The sequence below is a fragment of the Clavelina lepadiformis genome, chromosome 8, assembly GCF_947623445.1.
Source record: "Clavelina lepadiformis chromosome 8, kaClaLepa1.1, whole genome shotgun sequence".
NCBI lineage: Eukaryota > Metazoa > Chordata > Ascidiacea > Aplousobranchia > Clavelinidae > Clavelina > Clavelina lepadiformis.
In genome coordinates this window covers 2,058,589-2,082,483 of record NC_135247.1, presented here as the reverse complement: position 1 = coordinate 2,082,483, position 23,895 = coordinate 2,058,589, and the positions used below count along the sequence as shown (strand labels likewise).

At 37.4% G+C, this 23,895-nt stretch overlaps 4 protein-coding genes and 1 non-coding gene across 11 annotated transcripts; 2 read left to right on the top strand and 3 right to left on the bottom strand.

The window, feature by feature from the left end:
- The first annotated feature begins 2,156 nt into the window (after positions 1–2,156).
- Positions 2,157–9,811, top strand: LOC143468764 (solute carrier family 22 member 2-like). Of its 5 annotated transcripts, none has more exons than XR_013119023.1 (12): positions 2,157–3,892; positions 3,954–4,075; positions 4,178–4,293; positions 4,448–4,551; positions 4,643–4,797; positions 4,947–5,118; positions 6,868–7,021; positions 7,088–7,206; positions 7,332–7,550; positions 7,827–8,006; positions 8,705–8,843; positions 8,920–9,811. XR_013119023.1 is itself a non-coding variant. In XM_076966144.1 (12 exons), the coding sequence occupies exons 1-12, from the start codon at positions 3,702–3,704 to the stop codon at positions 8,993–8,995; spliced, it is 1,743 nt and encodes a 580-aa protein (XP_076822259.1). In that variant the 5' UTR covers positions 2,157–3,701; the 3' UTR covers positions 8,996–9,811. The 5 variants fall into 5 exon arrangements, 4 of the variants coding, with proteins under 4 accessions (XP_076822259.1, XP_076822260.1, XP_076822261.1 ...); XM_076966144.1 differs by having other exon boundaries at positions 7,332–7,546; XM_076966145.1 differs by lacking the exons at positions 6,868–7,021; positions 7,088–7,206; positions 7,332–7,550; positions 7,827–8,006 and adding exons at positions 5,307–5,460; positions 5,527–5,645; positions 5,783–5,997; positions 6,283–6,462.
- A 184-nt stretch (positions 9,812–9,995) lies between these two features.
- Positions 9,996–13,289, bottom strand: LOC143468765 (large ribosomal subunit protein eL15-like). 3 transcript variants are annotated; one of them, XM_076966150.1, is made up of 6 exons: positions 13,171–13,289; positions 12,750–12,922; positions 10,867–11,003; positions 10,526–10,636; positions 10,185–10,361; positions 9,996–10,068 (listed from the first exon to the last, which is right to left on the bottom strand). In XM_076966150.1, the coding sequence occupies exons 2-6, from the start codon at positions 12,919–12,921 to the stop codon at positions 10,051–10,053; spliced, it is 615 nt and encodes a 204-aa protein (XP_076822265.1). In that variant the 5' UTR covers position 12,922; positions 13,171–13,289; the 3' UTR covers positions 9,996–10,050. The 3 variants fall into 3 exon arrangements, with proteins under 3 accessions (XP_076822265.1, XP_076822266.1, XP_076822264.1); XM_076966151.1 differs by lacking the exon at positions 13,171–13,289 and adding an exon at positions 13,090–13,114; XM_076966149.1 differs by lacking the exon at positions 13,171–13,289 and adding an exon at positions 13,049–13,071.
- A 1,057-nt stretch (positions 13,290–14,346) lies between these two features.
- On the bottom strand, positions 14,347–19,167 carry LOC143469456 (Golgi reassembly-stacking protein 2-like). The gene is made up of 11 exons (XM_076967149.1): positions 18,290–19,167; positions 17,808–17,888; positions 17,645–17,734; positions 17,389–17,502; positions 17,141–17,227; positions 16,811–16,941; positions 16,448–16,604; positions 16,105–16,294; positions 15,848–15,934; positions 15,531–15,689; positions 14,347–15,324 (listed from the first exon to the last, which is right to left on the bottom strand). The coding sequence occupies exons 1-11, from the start codon at positions 18,350–18,352 to the stop codon at positions 15,188–15,190; spliced, it is 1,296 nt and encodes a 431-aa protein (XP_076823264.1). The 5' UTR covers positions 18,353–19,167; the 3' UTR covers positions 14,347–15,187.
- Positions 19,168–20,635: 1,468 nt separating this feature from the next.
- Positions 20,636–23,887, bottom strand: LOC143469095 (protein FRA10AC1 homolog). The gene is made up of 9 exons (XM_076966656.1): positions 23,819–23,887; positions 23,563–23,666; positions 23,045–23,174; positions 22,809–22,885; positions 22,444–22,642; positions 21,974–22,146; positions 21,823–21,899; positions 21,338–21,461; positions 20,636–21,169 (listed from the first exon to the last, which is right to left on the bottom strand). The coding sequence occupies exons 1-9, from the start codon at positions 23,843–23,845 to the stop codon at positions 21,127–21,129; spliced, it is 954 nt and encodes a 317-aa protein (XP_076822771.1). The 5' UTR covers positions 23,846–23,887; the 3' UTR covers positions 20,636–21,126.
- Positions 21,587–21,711, top strand: LOC143469908 (U6atac minor spliceosomal RNA). The gene has a single exon (XR_013119239.1). It is a non-coding gene; the product is annotated as a U6atac minor spliceosomal RNA (small nuclear RNA).
- Positions 23,888–23,895: the final 8 nt, after the last annotated feature.

Below are 23,895 nucleotides of genomic sequence, written 5' to 3'. Positions count from 1 at the left end.
AAACAAAAAATTCAGATTAGAAATTTTTGCTGGTGTGCGGTACAATGTCCCAAATAAGTCGCCCAATGCGTTTTAATGATACGAGTTCGGATGAAACAGATAGCATTCTTTGTTGGGGTCAAATTAGCGGAAATAGCTGATAAGACAACGATCGAACACTTAGAACCATAAACCACCACCGATTTTGTGTTTTGCTTTGTCGTAGTTGTTCATAATATTTTGGTACAAACTTTATTTTTCAATTTGCAAGGAGCTGTGTCAGCTTAAAGACTCACTTCAGCAAAATTTTCACGATCTTTCTCAGGGTCCACATCGACATTCTATGAACGTATCGCATGCTCCTGTTAGCCTGGAAATCTATTTCTTCTTCATAGGATATTCCATTAGTCTTATATAAAAATCACTAAATACACACTTTTAAAAAAGTTTATTTTCTGACTCCATAGGTGGAGGCGTTGCATCCTAACGTATACTGTTTTGGTCAAAAGTCTAAAGTATATAATTTTGGATGAAAATTTAAAAATTATTCTGTAATATCAACCCGTACAAACTATAAACCTTTCCCTATACTAGAGAACTAAATCTAATTGAAAGTCTTAATCTTAAACCGCCAGCAAAGTTTTAAAAATGTGCTTTCTTTTCAACATTTTTTTTATACAGTGCTTTAATTTCCTGCTGCAATTATAGATTATTGTCGCAAAAATCTGTGAGACACCAACAATCATTATTAGTCAGTATCTAGCAATTATAATAATTATACGAAGCGTGATAATGTGAAAACGACAACAGACTTTATTTTAAAGAAACGTTTCCTGGAGCCGATATTTTCATGATATAGACATGTTATTAGCGTTGACGTGCTATCCGCTGAAAGAGCGTACGTAGAGGGTTCATTCGCCTATTTACGATGCTCGACTTTGGCCATTTTATTTAACAGCAACTAGTCTCTCATTTCGTTCTGGTGAAAGGGTGAAGAAGCGCTTTTGTATAAAAAACAATTCGTGCATCCAAATATTTGTGCTCCGTGGCTGTCATGTATCCTTGAAATAATCTTAATTCACGCATTTCTTGCAGATTTTTCCAATAAAGTTTTAGAGGTAGTTCTATCAAGTAAACAAGGTTACAGTTTAGTGCATGAAAATGAGTGGTTACGGGCAGATTGACTTAATGGAAACCACAGGAAGTCAGCAACAAACCACAAAGATCCAACCACTTCCAGAAGTGACTTCAAACTTATCTGAATGGATAAATTCAACCAAACATTTGCGTCCGGTTGCTACAAGAATTCCAATCACAGAAGAGTCGATGGCAGGAGTGTTGTTGGTCATTACCAGTTACCTTGTATTGGCCACGGTTTGGTATCAAGTAAAAGTTGGACAAAAGAAATTGGTGCTATCAGACACTCTTTGTACTCTGGCAGTTTTTACTCTGCTTATTCGAATCAGTGCCTTTGAGTTCGCTTTAAGGGTCCGGGATTCAGCAAACATGTGTAAGATTTTTGGAAATTGGAACTTTTCAGTTTACGTATTCAACCTCTTTCTGCCTTACTTGATACTTTGGATACGACAAAGAAAGTTTTATAATGCTCAGGGCCAAGAACGTTTAAACACTTTGAAGGTGAAGGTAATAAGCTGGATCACTCTGATTGGCATAGTTGCGTCCCCAGTCATACAGAACGCGTTTAGAATCGTTCACGGTAAAATGGTTTCCACTCCTATGGGTTGTCGGCCTTCCACTGGCAGATACGGTCGTCTGGTGTTCAATATCCTAGCAAATGTGGGAGTTGGTTTATCGACATTTTTTCAGCTGGTTTTGTTGATGCTCGTTCTCTACCCAATCATAGATCACGTTTCGAGAACAAACTTGAGGCATTCTTCAAGAATGAAGAAAACGATTTTTCGAATGGCCGCTTGCACCGCCATCTGCATCACATCCGACCTTCTTTTCCTCATCACGGTACATGTAAAACCTGCAGGAGCTTCTAGATTCTTCACCGGATTATGCTCTTGCTATAATATGACAATAAACGTCTGTATGGTTGTTTGTTCGTTTGCGGATTGGAGAAGAAGATTTTTCCCGATGATAACTCCCAAGAGAGACGCCATCTTGTCTTCGCCATCTCCCAGAACTTCTGCGAATAGCGGCAGCTAGAGCGACGTGTGTGAGGAATGCAGTAGAAGAACAAGTGATGGGAAAATCGTAAGAGCAGGAGTTGTCAACTCAGATAAACTACAAAATGAACGAAGATAATGCTGTAATTCTAAAGCTCTCTTTAGATAAAATAATGATCTCGGACATATAAATCGACATCATATATACACTTACATCAAAAATTAGTGACGTTACATCAACCTCTATAGTCTGAAAAATATTTATATCACATCAGATTTACGCAAAGTCGGCTAATCCTGCAATATCTACAGACATATTCTGAGTGAAGAATACTTAATTTTATGACGAATAACGACAAAAATGAAACGCTATGGGCTTAAATTGGCTTATGTGCAGACTGAAGCATTCCATACCTTTGCCTTACATAAAACGACGGTTGCTAACTTATTTTTATTCGGTAAAGCGCAGTTTTCTTTGCTTTCGAAAAAACACGTTTAGAAATGAACTTAATAAATTTACCAAACTTATGAGATTTGTGACCTAAGACACAAGTTGAATTTTTTTATAGAAAACAGAAGCTGATATCATATCAGCCTTTACTATCTGAATACCATGATAAAATCTGAGACTTATTTCTGTCCCGCATATAACCGTTACTATACAAGGCTAGTTTCACAACATGTTGGATAAACCGTTTTCTTACAGCTATTAACGTTCCTGTACGTGATGAAAGTGTCTGTTCCAAGAAGCGTTTCTTTAGAAAAAAGTCCGTCGTCTCTTATATCTTACCACACACCGACTAATTTAACTAATTACTGGATCCACTGACCAATGATGATGGTTAGCCGTCTACGATAGCTTTTTGTCACTGCAATATATTGAGCACTTTCGGTCGCCAAATTGGGAACCCGGTTAACGACATTATCTTACTAAAAAATCATACATTTTTATCAATTGTTTACAGTAAAGTATTTGAAATGTAAGCCCAGAAACTCTTAATCAATCTATTCATTAATCTATATATTAATCTATTTGATAAAAATGCTTCCAACAAAAAAGCAGGTATGAATGTTTAAAAGATACTTCAAATTAAGATAAAGTAGTTAAATGCACGGAATATAAGTACAGTTCGTATAAGTACCAAGCCGTATTTAGACGGCCAAACCAGATTTATTAACTTCGCGTTGATATCAACATAGAGTTATCATCATGTTGACATATGACGTAACATTCCTTTATTATTCGGTCAAAATGATAGTTAAGAAACAGATCAGCGAAGTGTGACCAATCGTCAGCTGATCTGAGCGAGCTGACGTTTTCAACAAAAAAGCCTCTGAATTTAGAAAAAACAGGTCACCAGTTGATGCCGGTGTAAACATTGCTGACATCATAAACCTTATTGTGGCCGATATATGCTGAGGTGGTAGTAAATGTGTCAGCACGTATGCTAGCAGAACACTTGAAAGCATTAGTCATCAGTGAAGCACCAAATATCAGTTTTATAAGCAACGGCTGATAAACCAGTTCGTTTGATGTAGTTTTGTAAATACCGATTACAGTTTATTCTTTACATCAAGCGTAGGAGAACCATGCAGGAGTTGAGCAAAGCGACTGAGCAGTTTGGTTTCTTTCAAAAGCGCATATTGTTGCTGCTATGTCTGTCCGGTGCATTCAACGCGCCATTTGCAATCTGGTTTGCCATATTTCCCTTGTACACACCACCGCATCGTTGCTCAATAGCAGCCATCGACGATGCTTCGAACAGCACTTGTTTGAACAGGCGAGGCAATGTCAATAGCAATATTTTCGACTCAAATCATTAAACTTCCTTGTTTTCTCAGGTCCGAAAGTCACGTGACCGTGGTTTCGAGAAGCAGTTGTCTTTTTAATATCACACCGATTGAAACAGGGCCCGATGGGACTCAGAGGTGGAGTCAATGTTATACGTTTAACACAACTGCAGGTGGCTAGTTACAATGGCTAAGCGGCGTAATGTAAAGTTTAAAGGCTTTAGACCCTTGCACAGAGTGCCTTGCAATCCTACTCAACCTTTGGTTTACCCCAGATAGTTGGAGGAATGACCAAGAAGAATTCACCACCATTAACAGTAGCGACATCGGCAAATGTACGGATGGCTGGGAGTATGATACACTTGATAAGTTGCTTACCGTGCCAATGGAAGTAAGTGTAGCCTATCGCTGTCTGCACCATGGCCAGTGTAATTGCAATCAAATAGCCTAGTGCCTACGTGTAGCCTATATACAAGGTAGCGGGACTTGAGTGAATATATTACATTAGCGCCAAACTAACGAGAATATAAATGTCTTGTTTTCAGTTTGATCTTGTTTGTGACCGGTCCTGGTTCGTACCGCTGGCGTCATCCTTATACATGTTTGGGTTTCTGGCTGGCTCAATAATCGGGGGCTTCGTCTCCGATAGGTGTGTTTCAGCAATAAACATAGTTTCTTTAGCTAAATTTTTATTTTTGATTTCGATTTCAATTTTTCGAAGATAACCTAATTTGCTTAAGGTGGGGCCGAAGGAAAGCTCTGTTGGGATCCGTAATTGGTATGTGCGCAGGCGCAGCAGCATTGGCAGTTATACCGATTTGGTCTCTGTCTCATCCAATCCTGTTTATGATGGGATGCTGTTGTGCAACAAGAGCCGGCAGCGAATTTGTCATGAGTGAGATGTCTATGTATTTGGCTTTAGAGTCGATGGAAAACTTATTTCTTTAACGTACATTCATGTTGTTGATAGCATTTCAGCATTGCTCTAACCGAACCACTCGTGACAACAGTAAGGATGTAAAATGATCACAATATACATTTCAGTCAGCGAGATTATTCCGGAAAAATACCGCTCACTTTCTGGCAACATAAATATTGCTGGTATGGGTGTAAACGTGGTATTGGCGCCTCTAGTGAATTATCTCTTGCCAAACTGGCGCCACATGATGGGGTTGATGGCTGCTGCCGACTTCCTTCTCATCATCCCAATTTACTTGTGAGAACGTGATTTCACCTTTCTTGTAATGAATATATGAAGTAGTTTGCGATCTGGCGTTTTCATGTACAGCATAACGTTGATCAAGTTACTTTCGAAATCTATATCTCTTGTTTTGAAGTTTTTTGCGTGTAAAATACCATCATAGCATTCTAGTACCATACGTTCAATTATAATGAATGACGCAGATATGTAATGGAGTCTTTGAAATGGTTGCTGCAATCGAAGAGAAACGACGATGCTATGAAATTATTGAAGGAAATCTCTCGAATTAATCGTGTCGAAATAAACGACATGGAGTTGTCGCAGTTTCTTAACAAGGAAACTATCAACGACAAAAAAGTGAGTTTTCAAATCAACTCGAGTTCAACAATTGCCGATCGCATTATAACTCAGTTACGTTCAAAGATAGAAGCGAAGTCATTGGTCGTAGAAGAAGAGACGGGAAAGCCCACAAGATATACCTACATCCACCTTCTTAAAGCAGGTTTCTTACGTAAAAGGATCCTGATACTGGTTGGAGTATGGTAAGTCTGATAGAACGACAGACTAAGCCCTTATATTATAACTTTATAAGTTGTTTGTATCTCGGATGATACTAAGGTGTTTTGTCGTCATAGAGTTATTATGTCGTCAGATAGTACCTTGTCGTCATTCCATACAGGTTTGCCGTGAATTTGGAGTATTACGGCTTGTTTTTCAATGTTAAAAATCTCGCCGGAAACCGCTATCTCAATGGAGTTTTAGCTGGACTTGTTGAAATCCCGAGCGCAATACTTTGTCAAGTTTCAATTCGCAAAATGGGCGGAAGATTATCGAACTGCATGATGACTGGCTTGGCCGCTGTTTGCTGTCTTATTACGACTGGGTTAAGCAAATGCAAGTACTTTATAAGAAATCATAGTTAAATAACACACAGAGGAAGTTTGTTAATTAAAAGGTGCAGGATCCCGTTAAATTAAAATGAATTGCCCAAAGCCTCTTTTAACCCGCGCGGTTAAGGCTAGAACTGGCTAAGTGTCGTGAACTAAACTGAAATCATGAGTTAACATGTCTATGGCTTTCCCTGTATGCTGCAGTTGTTAACTTGTGCGTGACAAAAGTTTTCTGCATGTGGACTACGCTGTAAGATTTAATTATTAACCATAGACATGTTTTGTACAGCCCGGCCAGCAGTTACTGTTTTCAGCTTGATGGGATTATTTTTTGGTTCAGGAGCTTTTGCTAACGCTTGGATATTAACTGGAGGATTATTTCCCACGTTGCTGCGGAATCAAGCTTATGGGCTCTGCTCGGCCGTAGCCAGAATATCGGGAATAACAGCGCCCTTTGTCATATACTTGGGTTGGTTGGGCAGTTGAAGTATAAGAGTTATTTCCAAAACTGCTTAATTACATATTTGATTGTAATTTATAAGCATATGATTATGCTTATATAATGTCCACTTTTGCCAAATTCCGGCAGATCCAAATGCCAAGCGGCAGCCGAAAACATTTAGTTGGCTTCTTTGAAGGGCCAACTTGACAGTATTTACAGTTACGCACAGGATACTTGTATTCATTTTCTAACTTAAAAAGCATGTCCGTATTTGTGAATCATCTGTATTTTTATAGTGCTGGTCATTTTTCAACTAATATCAGGAAACGCCACATTTAATATCACCTAGGAAATGTTTTTAATCAACGAGAGACTGACATTTCAAAGCAGGTCCGGCTTTGGGCCAATGCGAGCGACGCAACCGCGACGCAGATATGTAACGGAGTCTTTGAAATGGTTGCTGCAATCGAAGAGAAACGACGATGCTATGAAATTATTGGAGGAAATGTCTCGAATTAACCGTGTTGAAAGAAACGACATGGAATTGTCGCGGTTTCTTAGGAAGCAAACTATCAACGACAAAAAAGTGAGTTTTCAAATCAAGTCGCGTTCAACAATTGCCGATCGCATTCTAACTCAGTTATGTTTAAAGATAGAAGCGAAGTCATTGGTCGCAGAAGAAGAGACTGGAAAGCCCACAAGATATACCTACATCCACCTTCTTAAAGCAGGTTTCTTACGTAAAAGGATCCTGATACTGGTTGGAGTATGGTAAGTCTGATAGAACGACAGACTATGGCCTTTTAAGTTGTTTGTAACTCCGATGATAGTAAGCTACTGTGGCGTCATACAGTTATTATGTCGTCGGATAGCTATTGTGTCGTCATTCCATACAGGTTTGCGGTGAATTTGGAGTATTACGGCTTGTTTTTCAATGTTAAAAATCTCGCCGGAAACCGCTATCTCAATGGAGTTTTAGCTGGACTTGTTGAAATCCCGAGCGCAATACTTTGTCAAGTTTCAATTCGCAAAATGGGCGGAAGATTATCGAACTGCACGATGACTGGCTTGGCCGCTGTTTGCTGTCTTATTACGATTGGGTTAAGCAAATGCAAGTAATTTAAAAAAAATCATAGTTAAATAACTCACAGAGGAAGTTTGTTAATTAAAAGGTGCAGGATACCGTTAAATTAAAATGAATTGCCCAAAGCTTCTTTTAACCCGCGCGGGTAAGGCTAGAACTGGCTAAGTGTCGTGAACTAAACTGAAATCATGAGTTAACATAGGCTTTCCCTGTATGCTGCAGTTGTTAACTTGTGCGTGACAAAAGTTTTCTGCATGTGGACTACGCTGTAAGATTTAATTATTAACCATAGACATGTTTTGTACAGACCAGCCAGCAGTTACTGTTTTCAGCTTGATGGGATTATTTTTTGGTTCAGGAGCTTTTGCAAACGCTTGGATATTAACTGGAGAATTATTTCCCACTTTGCTACGGAATCAAGCTTATGGACTTTGCTCGGCCGTAGCCAGAATATCGGGAATAACAGCGCCCTTTGTCATATACTTGGGTTGGTAAAGCAGTTGAAGTATAAGAGTTATTATTTCCATAACTGCTTCAATACATATTTGATTGTAATTTATAAGGATATGATTATGCTTATATTATGCCTACTTTTTCCAAATTCCGGCTGATCAAAATGCCAAGCGGCAGCCGAAAACATTTAGTTGGCTTCTTTGAAGGGCCACCTTGAGAGTATTTACAGTTACGCACAGGATACTTATATTCATTTCTTAACTTAAGTAGCACGTCCGTATATGTCAATCATCTGTATATTTTATAGTGCTGGGCATTTGTCAACTAATATCAGGAAATGCCACTCTTAATATCACCTAACAAATGTTTTCAATCTGCGAGAGACTGACATTTCAAAGCAGGTCCGGCTTTGGACCAATGCGAGTGACGCAACCGCGTTGCCCAGTTTTGCGCCAAAACAAAAATTTAGCTTTTACTTTGCGCGAATCACAGAATTATTTCTCAATTTGCTTTCGAAAGAGAATGTTTTGATGAAAATACATCATGGAGCAACGCTTTGATATTTAGTTACGTAATTACATTAAGTTATGTAAAATCGTCAAATGGACTCTGCTATCAGTTCTTTTATTGGGCCCCACACTTGCTAAGGCCAACCCTGCTTCAACGTGGGCGTATTCTTACCCAATCACAAATTGCGAGCTGTCTAAACGGTTTTGTTTTCTCCCAAAATAGGAGAGAAATATTACGCCGGCATACCGTACTTAGTGACAGGATTGGTTGGAATTCTTGCGGCGTTTGGAGTTTATTTTCTTCCTGAAACCAGATCACTTCCACTTCCCGACACCATGGAAGAAGCGGCAGCGCAAGAAAAGTAACCAGTTAGCTCTACGATGACTGAGTTAAGCCTAACTTTCGTATTTCTGTTAAAATTGTTTCCGTTTTCCCAGGTACACGCAAAAACTTTGTGGCAAGCATCAGGACTCGACAAAAGTCGAACAGCAAACGTCACCTCATGCGATTTAGCCCGCTTGAATTTAGCTTCTGTGACAACGGACAAAATTCGTCTGCAAGGGATGAGTCCTCAGTTCTCATGAAATATGCAGCTCGAAACTGATACGACACAGATAAAATAACTAAAACCACCAAAATAAAAAAAGCACTGGCGGCTTTTGAGATTTCGTTGAATCCAGATCAGCAGCGAGCAAATTGAGAGTCATGATCTTCATTTGTAAAACCGTGATTTGACTTTATATCGAATAAATTCTGGCCAGGTCAGTATAGTTCTGTTTAAACCAATTTCTAAAGATTCGCAGAGTCCTCATATACACAGTGGTCTGCCCTGCGTGGTTAGGACGGTGATAATGATCAAGCGAAGCCGCCATGTTTCCCCTTTTTAAAAGCTCTGCAAAGTGTCTTTGCCACATAATAGCGGTAGCCTATGGCAGGGGTGGCCAAACTGCGGCTCTTTAATGAATTAGCGTTGATGAATTAGACATGCATTTTCCCGGTCTAGACGAGTTGTTTGATCAGATTATGAAACGATGCGTTCTATGACACGTAGTAACAATGGACTCATCGTTAGTAATAATCAAATTACACTCCAAAGAGTACATTATTGCACAGACGTGTGCTAACTTGTACACTGTAGTTAAGTAAACTGTCAGATTGAAGCTGTACGTCAGGGCTGACCTAGTTTTAAGTCTTGGTTACTGTTATAATAATAATTGCAAAAAGAGTTGGTAAAGCCCAGTTGGAGACTCATAGTATCACCACGCAGCACTAATGTTAATCAATAGCTACACTTTTTTGTGAGTGAATAAAGTCGTGGTTTTTATTGTGTTTGTGTTGTGGCTCTTATAAAACTGGAATTTTTTATATGCGGCTCGAGCATGAAGCAGGTCTGGCCACCCCTGGCCTATAGGGTAAAAGTATGGTCCACGACGAAAGTTCGATATCGCAATGATATAGTTTCGAGTATATAATGACCATGAGTATGAGCGGCTGTGGTTATATAAAAAGCAAATTTAAGGTTAATGTTTTGTATTTTAATGACGGGAATATCACAAGCTTTAAAATGCTCATCTCTTGCGTCGCATCTGCAAAATAGAAATATATGCATTAAAATTTTCTTGTCTAAAAAAATACAGCAGTAAGTTCGCCAGTAAGATAATGGATGCAACAACATTTGGACAAAACCCCGAACAATAGAGACCTGAGTGGTGTTTCGTCTCTTCCAAGCCGCCCGCGCAGACCCACCAATGGTTTGATGGAACTTGTGTCCTTTGCCAAGGCCACGGCTCGACCGTCCTGCTGCGGTGAGGCCTCTGTTTTCACGATGCTTCATCACAGACTTACAGATCCATTGTATTGATGGATCTCGGCGTATAGTCTGAAAAATATTTTTATCACATCAGATTTACGCAAAGTCGGCTAAACCTGCAACATCTACAGACATATTACGAGTGAAGAATACTTAGTTTTATGACGAATAATGACAAAAATGAAACGCTGTGGGCTTAAATTGTCTTATGTGCAGACTGAAGCATTCCATACCTTGTGCATCGGATCAACCAAGATAATTTCAAAATATTTGTAAGTTGAGTCCTCGGCCACCCAATAACTGTTGAGAACACGAAGGGCCCCGCAATGACGTCCAGCTCGTTCCTTTAAAATAAAAAACATTAAAAAGAGGGCAAAGTACTTGTTGAAGCCCTGTGCTATGATGAAGTCATTTCAGCCAAGACGCAGATTAACCAGATGTCATTCCATATGCAGCAGAACGTTTATGCAATTGCCATGCGCATTCACCAGACAGCGTTGAAACGTGGATAACATGTGTTTAAACCTAGAATCTTGCTTTGGAACAAGCTAAATTCAACAACTGGCATGCCTACCTCAGCAACACTTTGTAGAGAGCGGGCAAACTTAAGCTGGTTCACTCCCTGGTGAACAGGCTTTCCATAAGTGGCACCTTTTGGCACAGGTCGCTTGCGTCCCCCGCGCCTCACACGCACTCTGTAAACTACATAACCTGGAAACACAAAAAGTGGTGTTGAGAGCATAATATGGATCCGACACAAAATTGAAAAGTGTAGTTCAACTAGTTTTTAGTTTATTGAGACTAGGCAATGCTCCAGTTGACAGATAATTTTTGACAATATTTATAATGGTTTTAAGTTATCATACATATACAAAAAGTCTTTTAATCGGGATTCTAGACGAACACCGGGGTCTTCCTGAATAACATCTACATTATTAAATAGCACAGAACAATTATATAGTGAACTTCTTAGGTTTTGCTTTCTAGCCATATGCCATAGCCAAAATCAACAATTTATTATTTGTTTTGAGATCACAAGCAATTAGTGATGGTTAAAGTAAATTCCTCTTACTAAAACCCATTCTTTTTCTGGCGACTCAAGTCACAACAAAATAACATTTCATTAAGTATAGCAGAAGTTCAAATAATAATCAGTTGTAAAAACTCATCTACGGCAGTGTCATAGTTAAGTTGGCACATACTGCCAGATGATGCACATTGTGAAAATTAATTCAATGGACATAAGCAAATTACAGAAGCCTTTTGCAATAAATGCTTCCTATATCCTAAGGTCAACTATTCGAACAACATAAAATCTGCACAAAGACCACTTCAACTTCTTGAATGCTATCTTAAGCTATATGTCTCGAAACCCTCAAAATCAGAAAAAAACAGAATTACCACTAAAATATTAACTTTGGCAAGCTGTCTTTCCTGTACTATGATAATTTTGTTGCAAGTGTCCGTTGTGAGGTTTAGTCTAATTCAGATGATAGTAACAATTAGTCACCATTGGAAAATTTGAAAAAAACAATTAGTGTAACTTTACATATATTGGCAACATCTATCTCAAAAATTAAATCTAAACTTTATTTATCATCTTAAGGATATTGAGTTACATTGTTAGCCTTGAATTTCAGCATACATACGACAAACCAATAAAGTCACCAACTACAAACAGATACAACCAGACTGTTGACTTTGGTATATGCGCACTTGGATATTACCTTCAGTGCCGCACTAAGGTGCATTATTTTACACTTAATGACTATGAAAGAATTTCTGTACACTCAATTTTCAATATATTTAAATATTGAATAAGTCAAACTGTGTACATTAGTGTGTAATTGCGCAACGAAGTACACAATTCTATTGCATCTGAGCATTTTTGCACACCACACTTGTCGTTTTTGGTTGTTTGGCGCACCCAAGATCTTGCTAAAAACTACCATACTCTGCAGTCCAGAGATACAAATGATCAATACAGCAACAAAAAACAAAATGCTAAACAATATTAAGGCATTAACCCATGGTGTCATGCCTAACATCGCAACTTGTCAAAAATGGCCATAGTCTACTTTCTAGTCAAGGCAATAAGGCTAGCTGTACAATTCTACTTCATCGCAAGTGAACCATTGTTGTTCTTCATTGTGGTTTTAAGTACGACATACAAAGCAATCTAGTGATTACAACTGGCGGAATATACACATTGAAAAGGTCTAAATTCTAAAATTTCCAGTGGTCCTTCAAATGCTAGGCCTACTACACAATTACAAATGTATAATTTTAAAATTATTCCATGTTTCGAAACAGAATCTTTTTGGTTGAGTGCAGCACACTGCCACCCAAAGTTTTCATTTTGCGGCCAACAATCAAAAGAGTGAAAATCCATATATAGATCTACATCATCCTAATTAAAACCAATGATAACCATACCATAAAATCATCAGCACTTACCTTGTTTGGCTTTGTATCCCAGCTTTCGTGCCCTGTCTGGTCTGGTCGGTCTTGGAGCACGATGTATTGCCGAGAGCTGACGAAAATGCCAGCATCTAATTCGATGCAAATAACGCATAACGTCGGACTGCTTTTTCCGCCATACTTCACTCATGTACTTGTAAGCCCCCATTCTAGAAACCGATATTATGAAGTATAATTATGTAGGCACTGTGTTACTTAATTTATAACACTGCAGCGATGACAGTGTGCGTTTGGCCCGGCTCTTGTACTTTTCAAATGTTAAAATAGTAACCTACCTCATGCATTATTCGTTACAATAATGGCGTAACTTAAGCACCTGATAATGTTTTTTCGTACAAACAAGAAGACTCTAAAATCAGTTCTTCCTAAATTGAGATTAAAACCGATTTAAACTTACCTGAAACACAGAACTATTCTGGGCTCCTACCAAAAAAAAGAGACCGAGGTGCTCGTTTGATGCGTGGAACTGGGTTCTTTGCCACGCGTGGCGCTACAGACTTCTACCAAAAATAATTACAAAGTACATTCAATTTAGTACTGTAAGTGATTTTCGTCCAAGAAGGTACACTGATTAACGCACATATCGAGTCAAAGAAAAAAGAGTAAACATTTTTTTATTCAAATGTATTTCATTTTATTTCATGCAATTAAATTTTTTATTCGGCTATTTACCTTCCCTGGGCTGTAGAATGGCGTCCTTTTAAAACCTTATCATTAATTTTGAATTCAGCCAAATTTGTAGTTACTTTATGGTATATGGTACTTCTGCAGAATTAAAATTAATATAAATAGAATAGAACCATAACTGTACCTTTTAACCGGTTTGAGCGGATATTTTTGAAAACCGAAACGGAACCAGGAGGCAATCTAACCCAAACCCAACCTGAGCCATGGCAGACTAAAAAAAAACTAACCGGAGCAGTGGAGTAACCAGAAAAAAAATTGGGGGTAGGGGGCAAATATTTCATGAATTCAAGGGAACTACAAAGTGTTTGTTTTAAGACACCGCCACCTGATGTAGAACCCTATAGACACTAAAATTGGAGGGGGGGGCATGGTCTTTTTCGCCCCCCTGACCACGCCTATGGACCGGAGTCGAACCTTTCTTAGTTGTAAGTAACCACTTTTTCAATACAATAATTTCAACCAAGATTTGTACAAAACATATTTCCTTTGCCTATTTCAAAATGTATAAAACCTAAACTAAGAAATAGCCACTCACGATGAAATTCCTTGAGCTAACGAATTTTTCCTTGGGCAGGGTAGTTGAAGAAATTTATAAAGTGCTTAGCTAAACAATGTCATTCGAACCCGGAGCAAACCGTGCATTAGCAAGCTTGCTGAGCCTAAACCCGGAACGGAATGAATGTGCGTACCGGATACAAACCTGAACCGAAGTAGAGCCGCTAAAATAAAATTTTGTAAAACCGTTTTCCACTCCCTACATAAATGTAGGCCTATTACCCAAATTGTATTGCATGTTTTTTGTCATTATCTGTGGGGGCAGGAAGACTAAATTTTTTTCGCTAACGTTGGTTTTTCGTTAACGGTAATCCAAAAATAAGAAACAACGTTGTGTATACTACGATTTTTATTTCAATGCACCATCATACAGATTTATAAACTTCGCGTAACGACAACAAAATAAATCTTCACTTTCGTAAAAACATTCGACAAGAAAACCGACATCAAAAACATCCTTTGCTTGCGTAATGCCAAACGGTGACGAAATTCAATATGATGGCCTTGACTTCAAATAACGAAATTGCATAAATCGTAGTAGTGAAAACATACCAAATGCAACTGAAACTAACATGACTGTAACCACGTTGCATTTATTGCGTCGTGCCAGAACTTGTGGATTTCCCATGGATAACTTTTCAAATAATTTACACGACTATTTGCCATATTACGTACTTAACATATGCTTCACACCATAAATATATGAAAATAACAAATTCAAATCAACTTTATAATTCAGTACACGCAAAAGTTTCGCACTGCAGCTAATATCCATGGAATTCTGCATTAACTCTTGTATGAATCAAAGGTTTTAGGTTCTCACAAAATTTTGACATTCATAAATTCGACACATCTGTTTTAAAACTGCTGCAATATCAAATTAGCAGATATTCCCGGATAAGGAATTAGCTTCGACTCATTGAACAGAACATTAAGCAACATTTATTAATCTAAACCCACATATAATGAGTTGGGTTCAAAAATGAACCCAGCTAATAAGTGTAACCAATATAGTCAATCTTAAACTAATTGCGATGATTGCAAAGAAAGATTGAAAAAACATCAGATCTGCCAAGTTCTACGTTGGCCAGAAATATAGCGGAAGTAGCAAATTCCAAATAACGCAAATTTTGTCAGTGACACTCTACAGCATTTCTTGGCAATATCCCGTACTAATTTGGCAGCACAGACGAAGCAGCGGACTGTGTTGACTCAGGAATGGCCCCGGCATTGACAGCCACAGCTTCAGGTGCTGTAGCAAGAGGCACACTCAATGGGACTGAAACAGGAACTGCTGGTGCTGGAGTGCCTGCGATTAAATATCCGTAAGAACTAATAGCTTATAATCATAAGTCACTCACATAATGTATAAAACACCTATTGCATAAATTCAGTTAACTGTATTTCTTGTATATCTTCAAACACAGTAATTAATGATGGATAATAAGACATAAGACACAGTTACATAAGACTGGTGATAAAAAATTAAGCTCTAACACATGTGACAACACATACTGGTGAGAATATCTTTGGATAGAATCGGTTGTTGCAGAGCTGCAACATGTGGAAGATTTCCAGCCAGACTTTCCAGAGATGGCAGCTGTGCTCCTCCCGGTAGTGTCAAAGGTGGAAGATTAAGATTAGGCAAAGCTGGAAGAGGAGCAATTCCTGTTGCTGAAAAAAAAATTATCACTTTCGACAGAATCAACTATGCCGAAATAACTATTGTATAGAAGTTGCCAGCGCAAAAATCTGTAATTTTTGTTTAAAGTTATAGTGTAGTGCATTAAGTATATTGTCTACAACAATTTCTAGCTAAAAGTTAAACTCACTTGGGAGAAGATTTAATGGAGGAAGATTGGTGGTTAGTGTCGGCGGCATTGAAATATTAACTAATGTTGGTAATCCGGTTACAGGAGCTGTATATATATAAATACACAATTTGTTACCAATTGGATTCACAAATATGAAACTATGTTTCAGCAATGTTCAAACAATAACCAAAGCTTGGCAAAATTATATTGAAATATGAACAACACGTAACCATCTGACTGTCAATATCAGCTAAAATATAAACTAAAATCTTAACCTGGCACAGTGCTTCCGAGAGTTGAAGAAGCGACTGAGCTGTACGTTGTGAGGGGGACTGTGTAATCAGCACTTAATGTAGCCGGTATGGTCGGTATTGAAATTCCCATGTTTCCTGGCAACAGGTTGGAGCTTGTTGCAGCTGGTGGCGTGATAGGTTCAACAGGCGTGACGTTTGGTTTTAAGGGGACCTTGACAACAAAAAGTTCCATGTGATACATGAACTGGGCATTTAGGATTTAAAATAAAAAGCCAGGATAACTGGAGCCAATCAGAAAAAACAATTGAGAAGCAACACAATTGTTTTCAACATAAACATATTTCAACTTTAACTTTGTTTTTACCTCGGCAAATCCATCTGTTGGTGTAAGCGATTTATTGTTCGGGTCAATCCCAGCATCACCGGCAGCGGGAGGAACAGAATGCTTCAGCGCTTTACCTTCCGTGAAAGGTGCAGTTGGAATCCGGTGAAGATATCCATAACCAATGCCGCAGCCCAAGCTACAGACACATAAAACTTGACAAAAAACTTTGCGATAACCTCGTTAACATTATTGAACTATTACGCAGCCGCGGCTCATGAAATTAGTCTCGAAAACCACAACCATGTAACACAAACTTTAAAGCCAACAAGCCGTATGTTAACCAAAAAGTTATTTCACAGCAAAACCAGAAACAGAATATTTGAATTGAGCCAACAAACGGACCTCCCTTCACCTCCCCATGCACTGTTTGGTGTGATGACCACCTCACGGGAAGCATCAGTGTCGCTGTTGTATACAAACAACTTCAGCTGCCGGCCATCGTGAGACTCAATTAGTGTAAATAAATCATCTTGCTGAACATATGAAAATATATGATGTTAAAGAAACATTACTACTGTTCCGTACGTAATGAAATACGATGTTAAACAGCTTGTTCCAGAAAAATTAAACATTAAAATTTACAAAAAGCTACACAGCAATCACAACAGAAATTTTTGCACTTCAGTTTTAATTAAAACAGTTGGAATTGTCTGTTAAAACTTCTCAACAAACCTCACTAAGAAGTGAATCAGCCCCAATGATGTAATCACTGAATGGCCTCAAACCGGCCAAATATGCCGAGGAATTTGGTTCTACCTCCTGAAAGTCAATTTGTACGAAATTTCAAAAACATGAGATTTGCAACTAGTTTATCTTTTACCTATTAACATTCTACATACATAAAAGCGAATGTAATATTTATGTGGCACTGCACTTCAAAGTATGAGCATTAAAAAAGCAGAAAGATAAAACATTCTTACCAGGACATGCCAGACATTTTCATTAGCTCCTTCAAATGAACAAAATCGAATTGAAACCCCAAGCAGTCCCTGACCCCCCCACATACTACTTGGAGTAATTGTGACTTCACGGAGCTGCAATAATCATAGTTTATATATTTTAGTCTGTCTGCAAAATGGTACTGAAGGTCTGTATCAGGTAGCCCAATTAATTTATATTTACCACGATACGACTTTAATGCCGGCATAAAAGATAGCACGCATTGGATAAAATTACCTTTAAGGTTTTACTGCTGTATATGTACATTTTGACTGGTTTTTCCACGTTGGCTCGAAGCAAGTCCTTTAACCTGTCGTCATCTTTATTCTGAAAAAAAAATAGAATCGAAATAAAAGATGTTGGTAATTACATCGACAAACCTTCTTGCATCGACACTCACCAAACGTGTGTTTCCAATCATTACAATGAAGTCAAAAAAGGGCTCTAAGCCTGCCTTGAAGCCAGGAGAATTTTCCTGAACCTGGTAATACAATAAAAAGATTGTTTTTAAAAACTGCATTTAAAAAAACATTTTATCTGCAAATACATTACACAACACCGGCAAAAAAAATTATACAAATTAAGCAAGTAATAAATACTATGGTGTTTATTATAATGTTTACTGTGCAAATATATGTATATATGTAATTACAGACATGTTCAAAGCTTTGAAAAAGTATATACACTAAATAATGGTATTGAGTTAAAACATCTCCAAAGTGCAATGATCAACTAAAAGTCATAACAATTATTGCTTTTACCAAAACAAAAACTAAATATATATCAATATATTTACACTTATTTTTATCAACTAAACAAACATGTAAATATTTTGCAGGTGCAGCAAATGTTATTACTGGTTTAAGAAATAGATGTTTTTACCCTCAGGACATGATATCCTTCAGACCCTCCACCAGGAATCTCAACGCTATTTCCAGCCCCCATTTATTCCACTGTTGAGCAAACAACTGAACTTTTCTTGTAATATTATAAGCAAGTCAGGAAGGTTCACAGCTTCAGCACAATGTTATCTGTGGCCTACAGTCTAATAAACTGATAATTTCACCAACATCCGTTTCCCTACGTTAAAAAATCTCAATTAACAGTAACTGGCTGATTTTCACCTATTGATTTATGCATATATATAGTGCTGCCAGTAATTGGCAAATCGCTCTGTGATCTAGTGATTAGCATCAATTTGTTAAGCCTATAAATTCACGAGAAGATAAAAAAGTTTGCCATCCATATTAATGAGTCTCATTTGTGCAGATGACATTCTTTATATTATGGCTTCTGTCATACACCGGGTGATTTCTATTTCTTCCCTCTGCACCCCCAACTGCCCGAGATCTCTTTAAAACGTGCGATGCTTTCCAGCCTGGTGGAACAGTAGCAGTTTTTCTGGTTCGCATTTTTCTATCCTACTGAAATATTCCTTTTTTTTACTCAAAAAAATTCCAAGTTCGCTTTCTGAGTTTGGTAAACGGCAGCTTGTCAAATTGACTGTGTCACAGTCAAACTCAAACACTACAGGCTTAACCTACATGGAAAATAAAATATTGAAAAATACTACAGTACTAGGCTAGCAGCAGCCTAGGCCAATATTTTGGTAACAAAAACCTAGCCTAAAATTGTCAAAATAATGGAAGATTGTTTTTTAACCATAATTGCAACGTAAGCAAAAGTTTTCATTTGCAGATTTTCTAATGACGCAAGAGAACAGAAATAAGCCACTTGCCCACGTTTCCTATCCCTTTACCCACGGTTGCCATATCGTCCTTATTTCCAAGATTTGTACTTATTTTGAAGGTCTATGTTGTTTAATGTTTCCTATCCCTATACCTGCAAATCTTAGGTTTTTTTCAGTAAACCACCAACTCCGTGATGCATGATTGACTCCAGTTCGATCTAATTTACACGTCACAAACGCATTATTTTCATAAACATCCCATACATAAAACTAGTGGTGGTTTTTTAGCTTTGGCACCTGCCCCAGGAAATTGGTGGGATTGTAAAATTGCACGTTTCTAACAATCTAATTTAAAATTATATGCTAACAATTAAACGCTCTTGAATAAAAATTGTCGCTTGCAACACATTTTCGCAGAGCAAAGTATTTTGAAAAATGTTTTTCAAACTATAAGTTGTCAAAATTGACTACACATCTGCAGAACAATTTTCTGATCAGAGTAAATCTATCGATAAAAAGCAAGGACTGAAACTTGAATACACTATTAGTAAGTGAAGGCTGGATTTGAAATTGTACCAACTTTCGTGGTTACGTGAATTAAGACTAGAGGTGAATACTAACAAAAAGTTTTGGTGGTTATAGAAAAAGTTCCCTTCTGCTTTCCTAAAAGCCATTTTTCACGGTCACGGTGTTTTTAACATGATTTACTAAGCTTAACATGTCTTTCCATGAATATGAAGACCTACCTTACCCTAGTTTTTATTTATGGTAGGCAATAAACTTACAATGGAATTTTTAGGTGGTTAATCACTCTTTGACAAAATTTATTTGCACAGAAAAGAATCACCAGCAGTTATATTTATCTGATTTTTTGCAGCAGCTTGTTTACGTCAAAAGTTTTTGCTGCGCGCTCTTATTCCTCAATTGCAATAGCTAATTATCTCACGAAACACAAGATTCCGTTGGAATTTGAAAAATTATTTGTTCTTAGCATTGGCTATGAGTATGACGTGTAACAACTAGCCTCATACCGAAATTTTCATCTTAACTGAAGTGCTAATTAAAAAATGTTTAAGCAACGTATGAACATTAAAGATTTCGTAATGAATGAATACCTAACGCAGGGGTGGCCAACCAGTCAGAGACTAAGAGCCTCATTCTATACTGTTTTAACCGCAAAGAGCAACATCATACATATTATCATTTATGACGTTTTTTCTTATTACGTCATAATAGTGCATGAAATATTGTTTCAGTTGCATCATCTTTATTCTGGGTCGAAATCTGATGTAATCAGTCATTATTTAGCAAATATCAATTGAACATTAGCCAGTAGATTACTTTTCTGTTTATCTGCCTAAAATGTGTAAAATGTGCTCTCTTTCGAAGGTTCAATATGAACGAAAGAGCCGCGGGTTGGCCAGTCCTGACCTAATGGGTAGAACTAAACTTATGTGTTTTTCTTTACCATGCGGCACAACGAAAAATATGACCATATATGTATATTATTATTGAGTTGTTTCCTAGGCCACAAGCGATGCTAACATGAATTTAATTTATTAACAAGCAATACGTGCCGAAGTGGAGACATAACCTGGTGTGGAGAGATATTTCTGAAAAGCGTCTGTGCGCCTCCATGTCAATATGACGACTGATACGAACACGGACAGTGAAAATACATGATGACATTTTTGGCAAATAAACGTGGTGTCCTGCCGCCATCTAACGGACAGGATGGCGGACGCTACAACCATCCTTTGAAAAATTTTATAATTTTTTACATATAAGATCTTCCCTGTAGCTCAATAAACCATCATTTGTAAGCAAATGCAACAGAACAACGGTAAAGAAGCTTCTCAGAACGACTTCGACACGCTGATCACAATATGTAGACGTATAGGGTAGCTGGTGTCATTGTGGATGTGAGTTGTGGTCACAGCTCTATTCCCTCAATCAAGTTTACAGATTCTGCCTCATACGATGTGTATCTTCATAATCACCAAGTTTTACCACTTATGATGTTGATTGTTCAAAGGAAGAGTCCCTCAAAATAGTCATCAAATTCGTCTTCCCTAAAAGAAATAAAACCCAGTCACAAATATCAGATAATAGTCACAAAGTTAGTACAAAAAGTGTAGCCAATTCCTGGCAAATTGATTAAGCTGATCCTACAGACGAAGTTAAATATTTAAATAAACGTAAAATGGTATCGTTATTATTTACTGTAATGCATTTAGTACCTCGACTTTTCATCCTCTATTTCCGGTGGTTTGCTCCAGATCTTATGTTCTTCTTGATCTTCTTCATTTTTCTTGTTTTCAGAGGAAGAAGAGCTGGTAGATTCCTCATCCGAGCCTTTACGTCCTAAATTAAAAATTAAAAAGTTGCCTGTAACTGAATGGCATCTAAAAGTTAGCAATATAAGATACCACAAATAAAAAGCATTTTCTATTTGACTATTTATAAATATTCTAAATAGTAGGATTTTTGTGTTGAAAAAAAGGAGAGCCGGTTAGCACTCCCCTTGGTAAGGACGGACATGACTGGCTGCAAAGCCTTTCAATACATATCATGGATAAGGCACTGTCACTATGTGGCATCTATCCATATTTTAAGGCATTACAAAGGTCAAGCGATTCGTGTCAAAGGTCAAAGGTCAAATTAAACATCACAAGGGCATGAAACTAATATGTAAATGGCTTTTGAAACAATACATATGACTTACTTCTTGCTTTTTTCTTTTTATGCTGGTTTTTGTTAGTTTTTTTGCTCCCCACTGCTCTTCCGGTAATGTCTTTTTTCCTGCATGAACCAACATTGTAGCCATCAAATAACTTAATCCAAAGAGCCCATTAATATCTTGTTTGTACTCTTACTTGTGGTGATAATTGAGTTTATACGAACATTCTGGGCATAGTCGGCATTTCACTAGAGCATTTTTCTTCTCATTTTCTTCAACATAAGCAAAATTTACTTCCCAACTCCTGAGACCTTCTTTTTCTGAGCAGGGTTTGTTGGAGCATGAAAACTGACCTTTGCCTGATATAACCTGGTAGCAATTAGTAAGATAGATAGCAGTAAGTATTAATGAGAACTCAACTCATATGCAGGTAACACTAAAGGAAGTTAATGCAACCAGTTGTAACACTAAGCATAGCGTAACAACATAAATAAGCAGTGCATTAAATATATCAGACATATGTCAACGTTGGACCCATAAAAATTTGCTACATTTACTGCTGATGAGTAACCAAGAAATATCAATTATCGTAATAAAATAGAGCATTGTGTGCTACTGATAAAAGAAAATACAGCAGCATGGCAAAATAAATTTACAAATTTCAACCTCTTTTTCAACTCTCCATCTGAACGCGATCTTATTTTCCTTGTATCTGCTCAAGTCACAAATCGTGTATTCCTTGTAAAGTTTATTCCAATACTTCTTGGCGAGTTTCCGCTCCCAGCCCAAATCAGCATCTTGTTCATCATCCCACAAAAACTTGTGATTTTCTCGTATTACATCGTAATCTGTTCGATCTCGAGAACTGCAAAAATGTACTTCCAAAAATGAAAAAAGGCCAACTTTTTAGTCTTTCTTTCTGTGTGTTCATCACCACCAGGGTTAAAAGCACTGATACCAAGTTGGCCAAACACTAAGAAATGCAAAAGCTTTTAAATACAGATGTATCACATTTATATCTATACATGCACCTATCTCGTTTGAAGTCTGAATGTTTTCCTCCATAGAGATGCAAATAATCATTCACGAATTTCTTGTGTCTGGCATACTAAAGATGGCCAGTTAAAAATTTATTTTAGCTAAAGAAAAATAAGCAAGTTCAGAACACTTATTTTCCATAACAATTGGTTAAGTAAATAATAAAGATACTTAACCAATGCAAATGATTTTACTAAACTTATCACAATAAATAATAGCAATTTCCTACAGCGTCCATGGCTAGTAATCCATGATATCTCATTCTTTTTGCTTCTTCAACATCAACCATATCAGCAGCAACTCTTTTTGAAGGCTTTTTACCAACCGACCTTCCACTGTGCAACAAGCCCAGAGTTCCACTGAAACAATATGTCTGTTAATTAAAAAATCAAACTTCTCGTTAACTAAAAGTTTGTTTATTTATTAATGGCAGAGAGATGAAAAAGAGTGGATTCTGGCGTATCCATAGAAAAGTAATGAGTGTTGCCTATGTAGCATGCACAAACTGCCCCTTAAACATGCACGTCAAACACTTTCACATGTTTGCTGAATACTAGTGACAAACAAAATATGGAAGTTTGAATACTCATTTATGAATTTAAATTTGAAGAAAGAAAGAACTAGGAAGGCAGTGCATGTCAACAAACCAAACTGATAAACTTTTCCCTGAAAATATTTTGTTGAAAGCTGGCATATTTTTACTCAAAGTGGATTAATCAAAAAAGATCTACACAATATACATCTTACATGTTTGGTTTTCTAAAAAGTTCCTTATCGTTTTTCTTCTTTGTGTGAGCAGCTTCTATTTCACTGCCACAGTCACTAAACTCTGAACCATACCCGTGTATGTCCTAAAACATTAACAACAAAAATAATAACACATCTTCCAGGATTAGCACATACCAGATGATATTGTTCCGATTTTGTTAAGAACTGTGTTAATCTTACGACTTACAAGTAACCTACACATAATATGTCAATTGTTCCGTCTATTGGCACTTACCTCAAACGGCACTTTTGAGTTTGACATATTATTTAACTTAAGTTGGATTTTAGTTAAGACCTAAACATAAAGTGAAT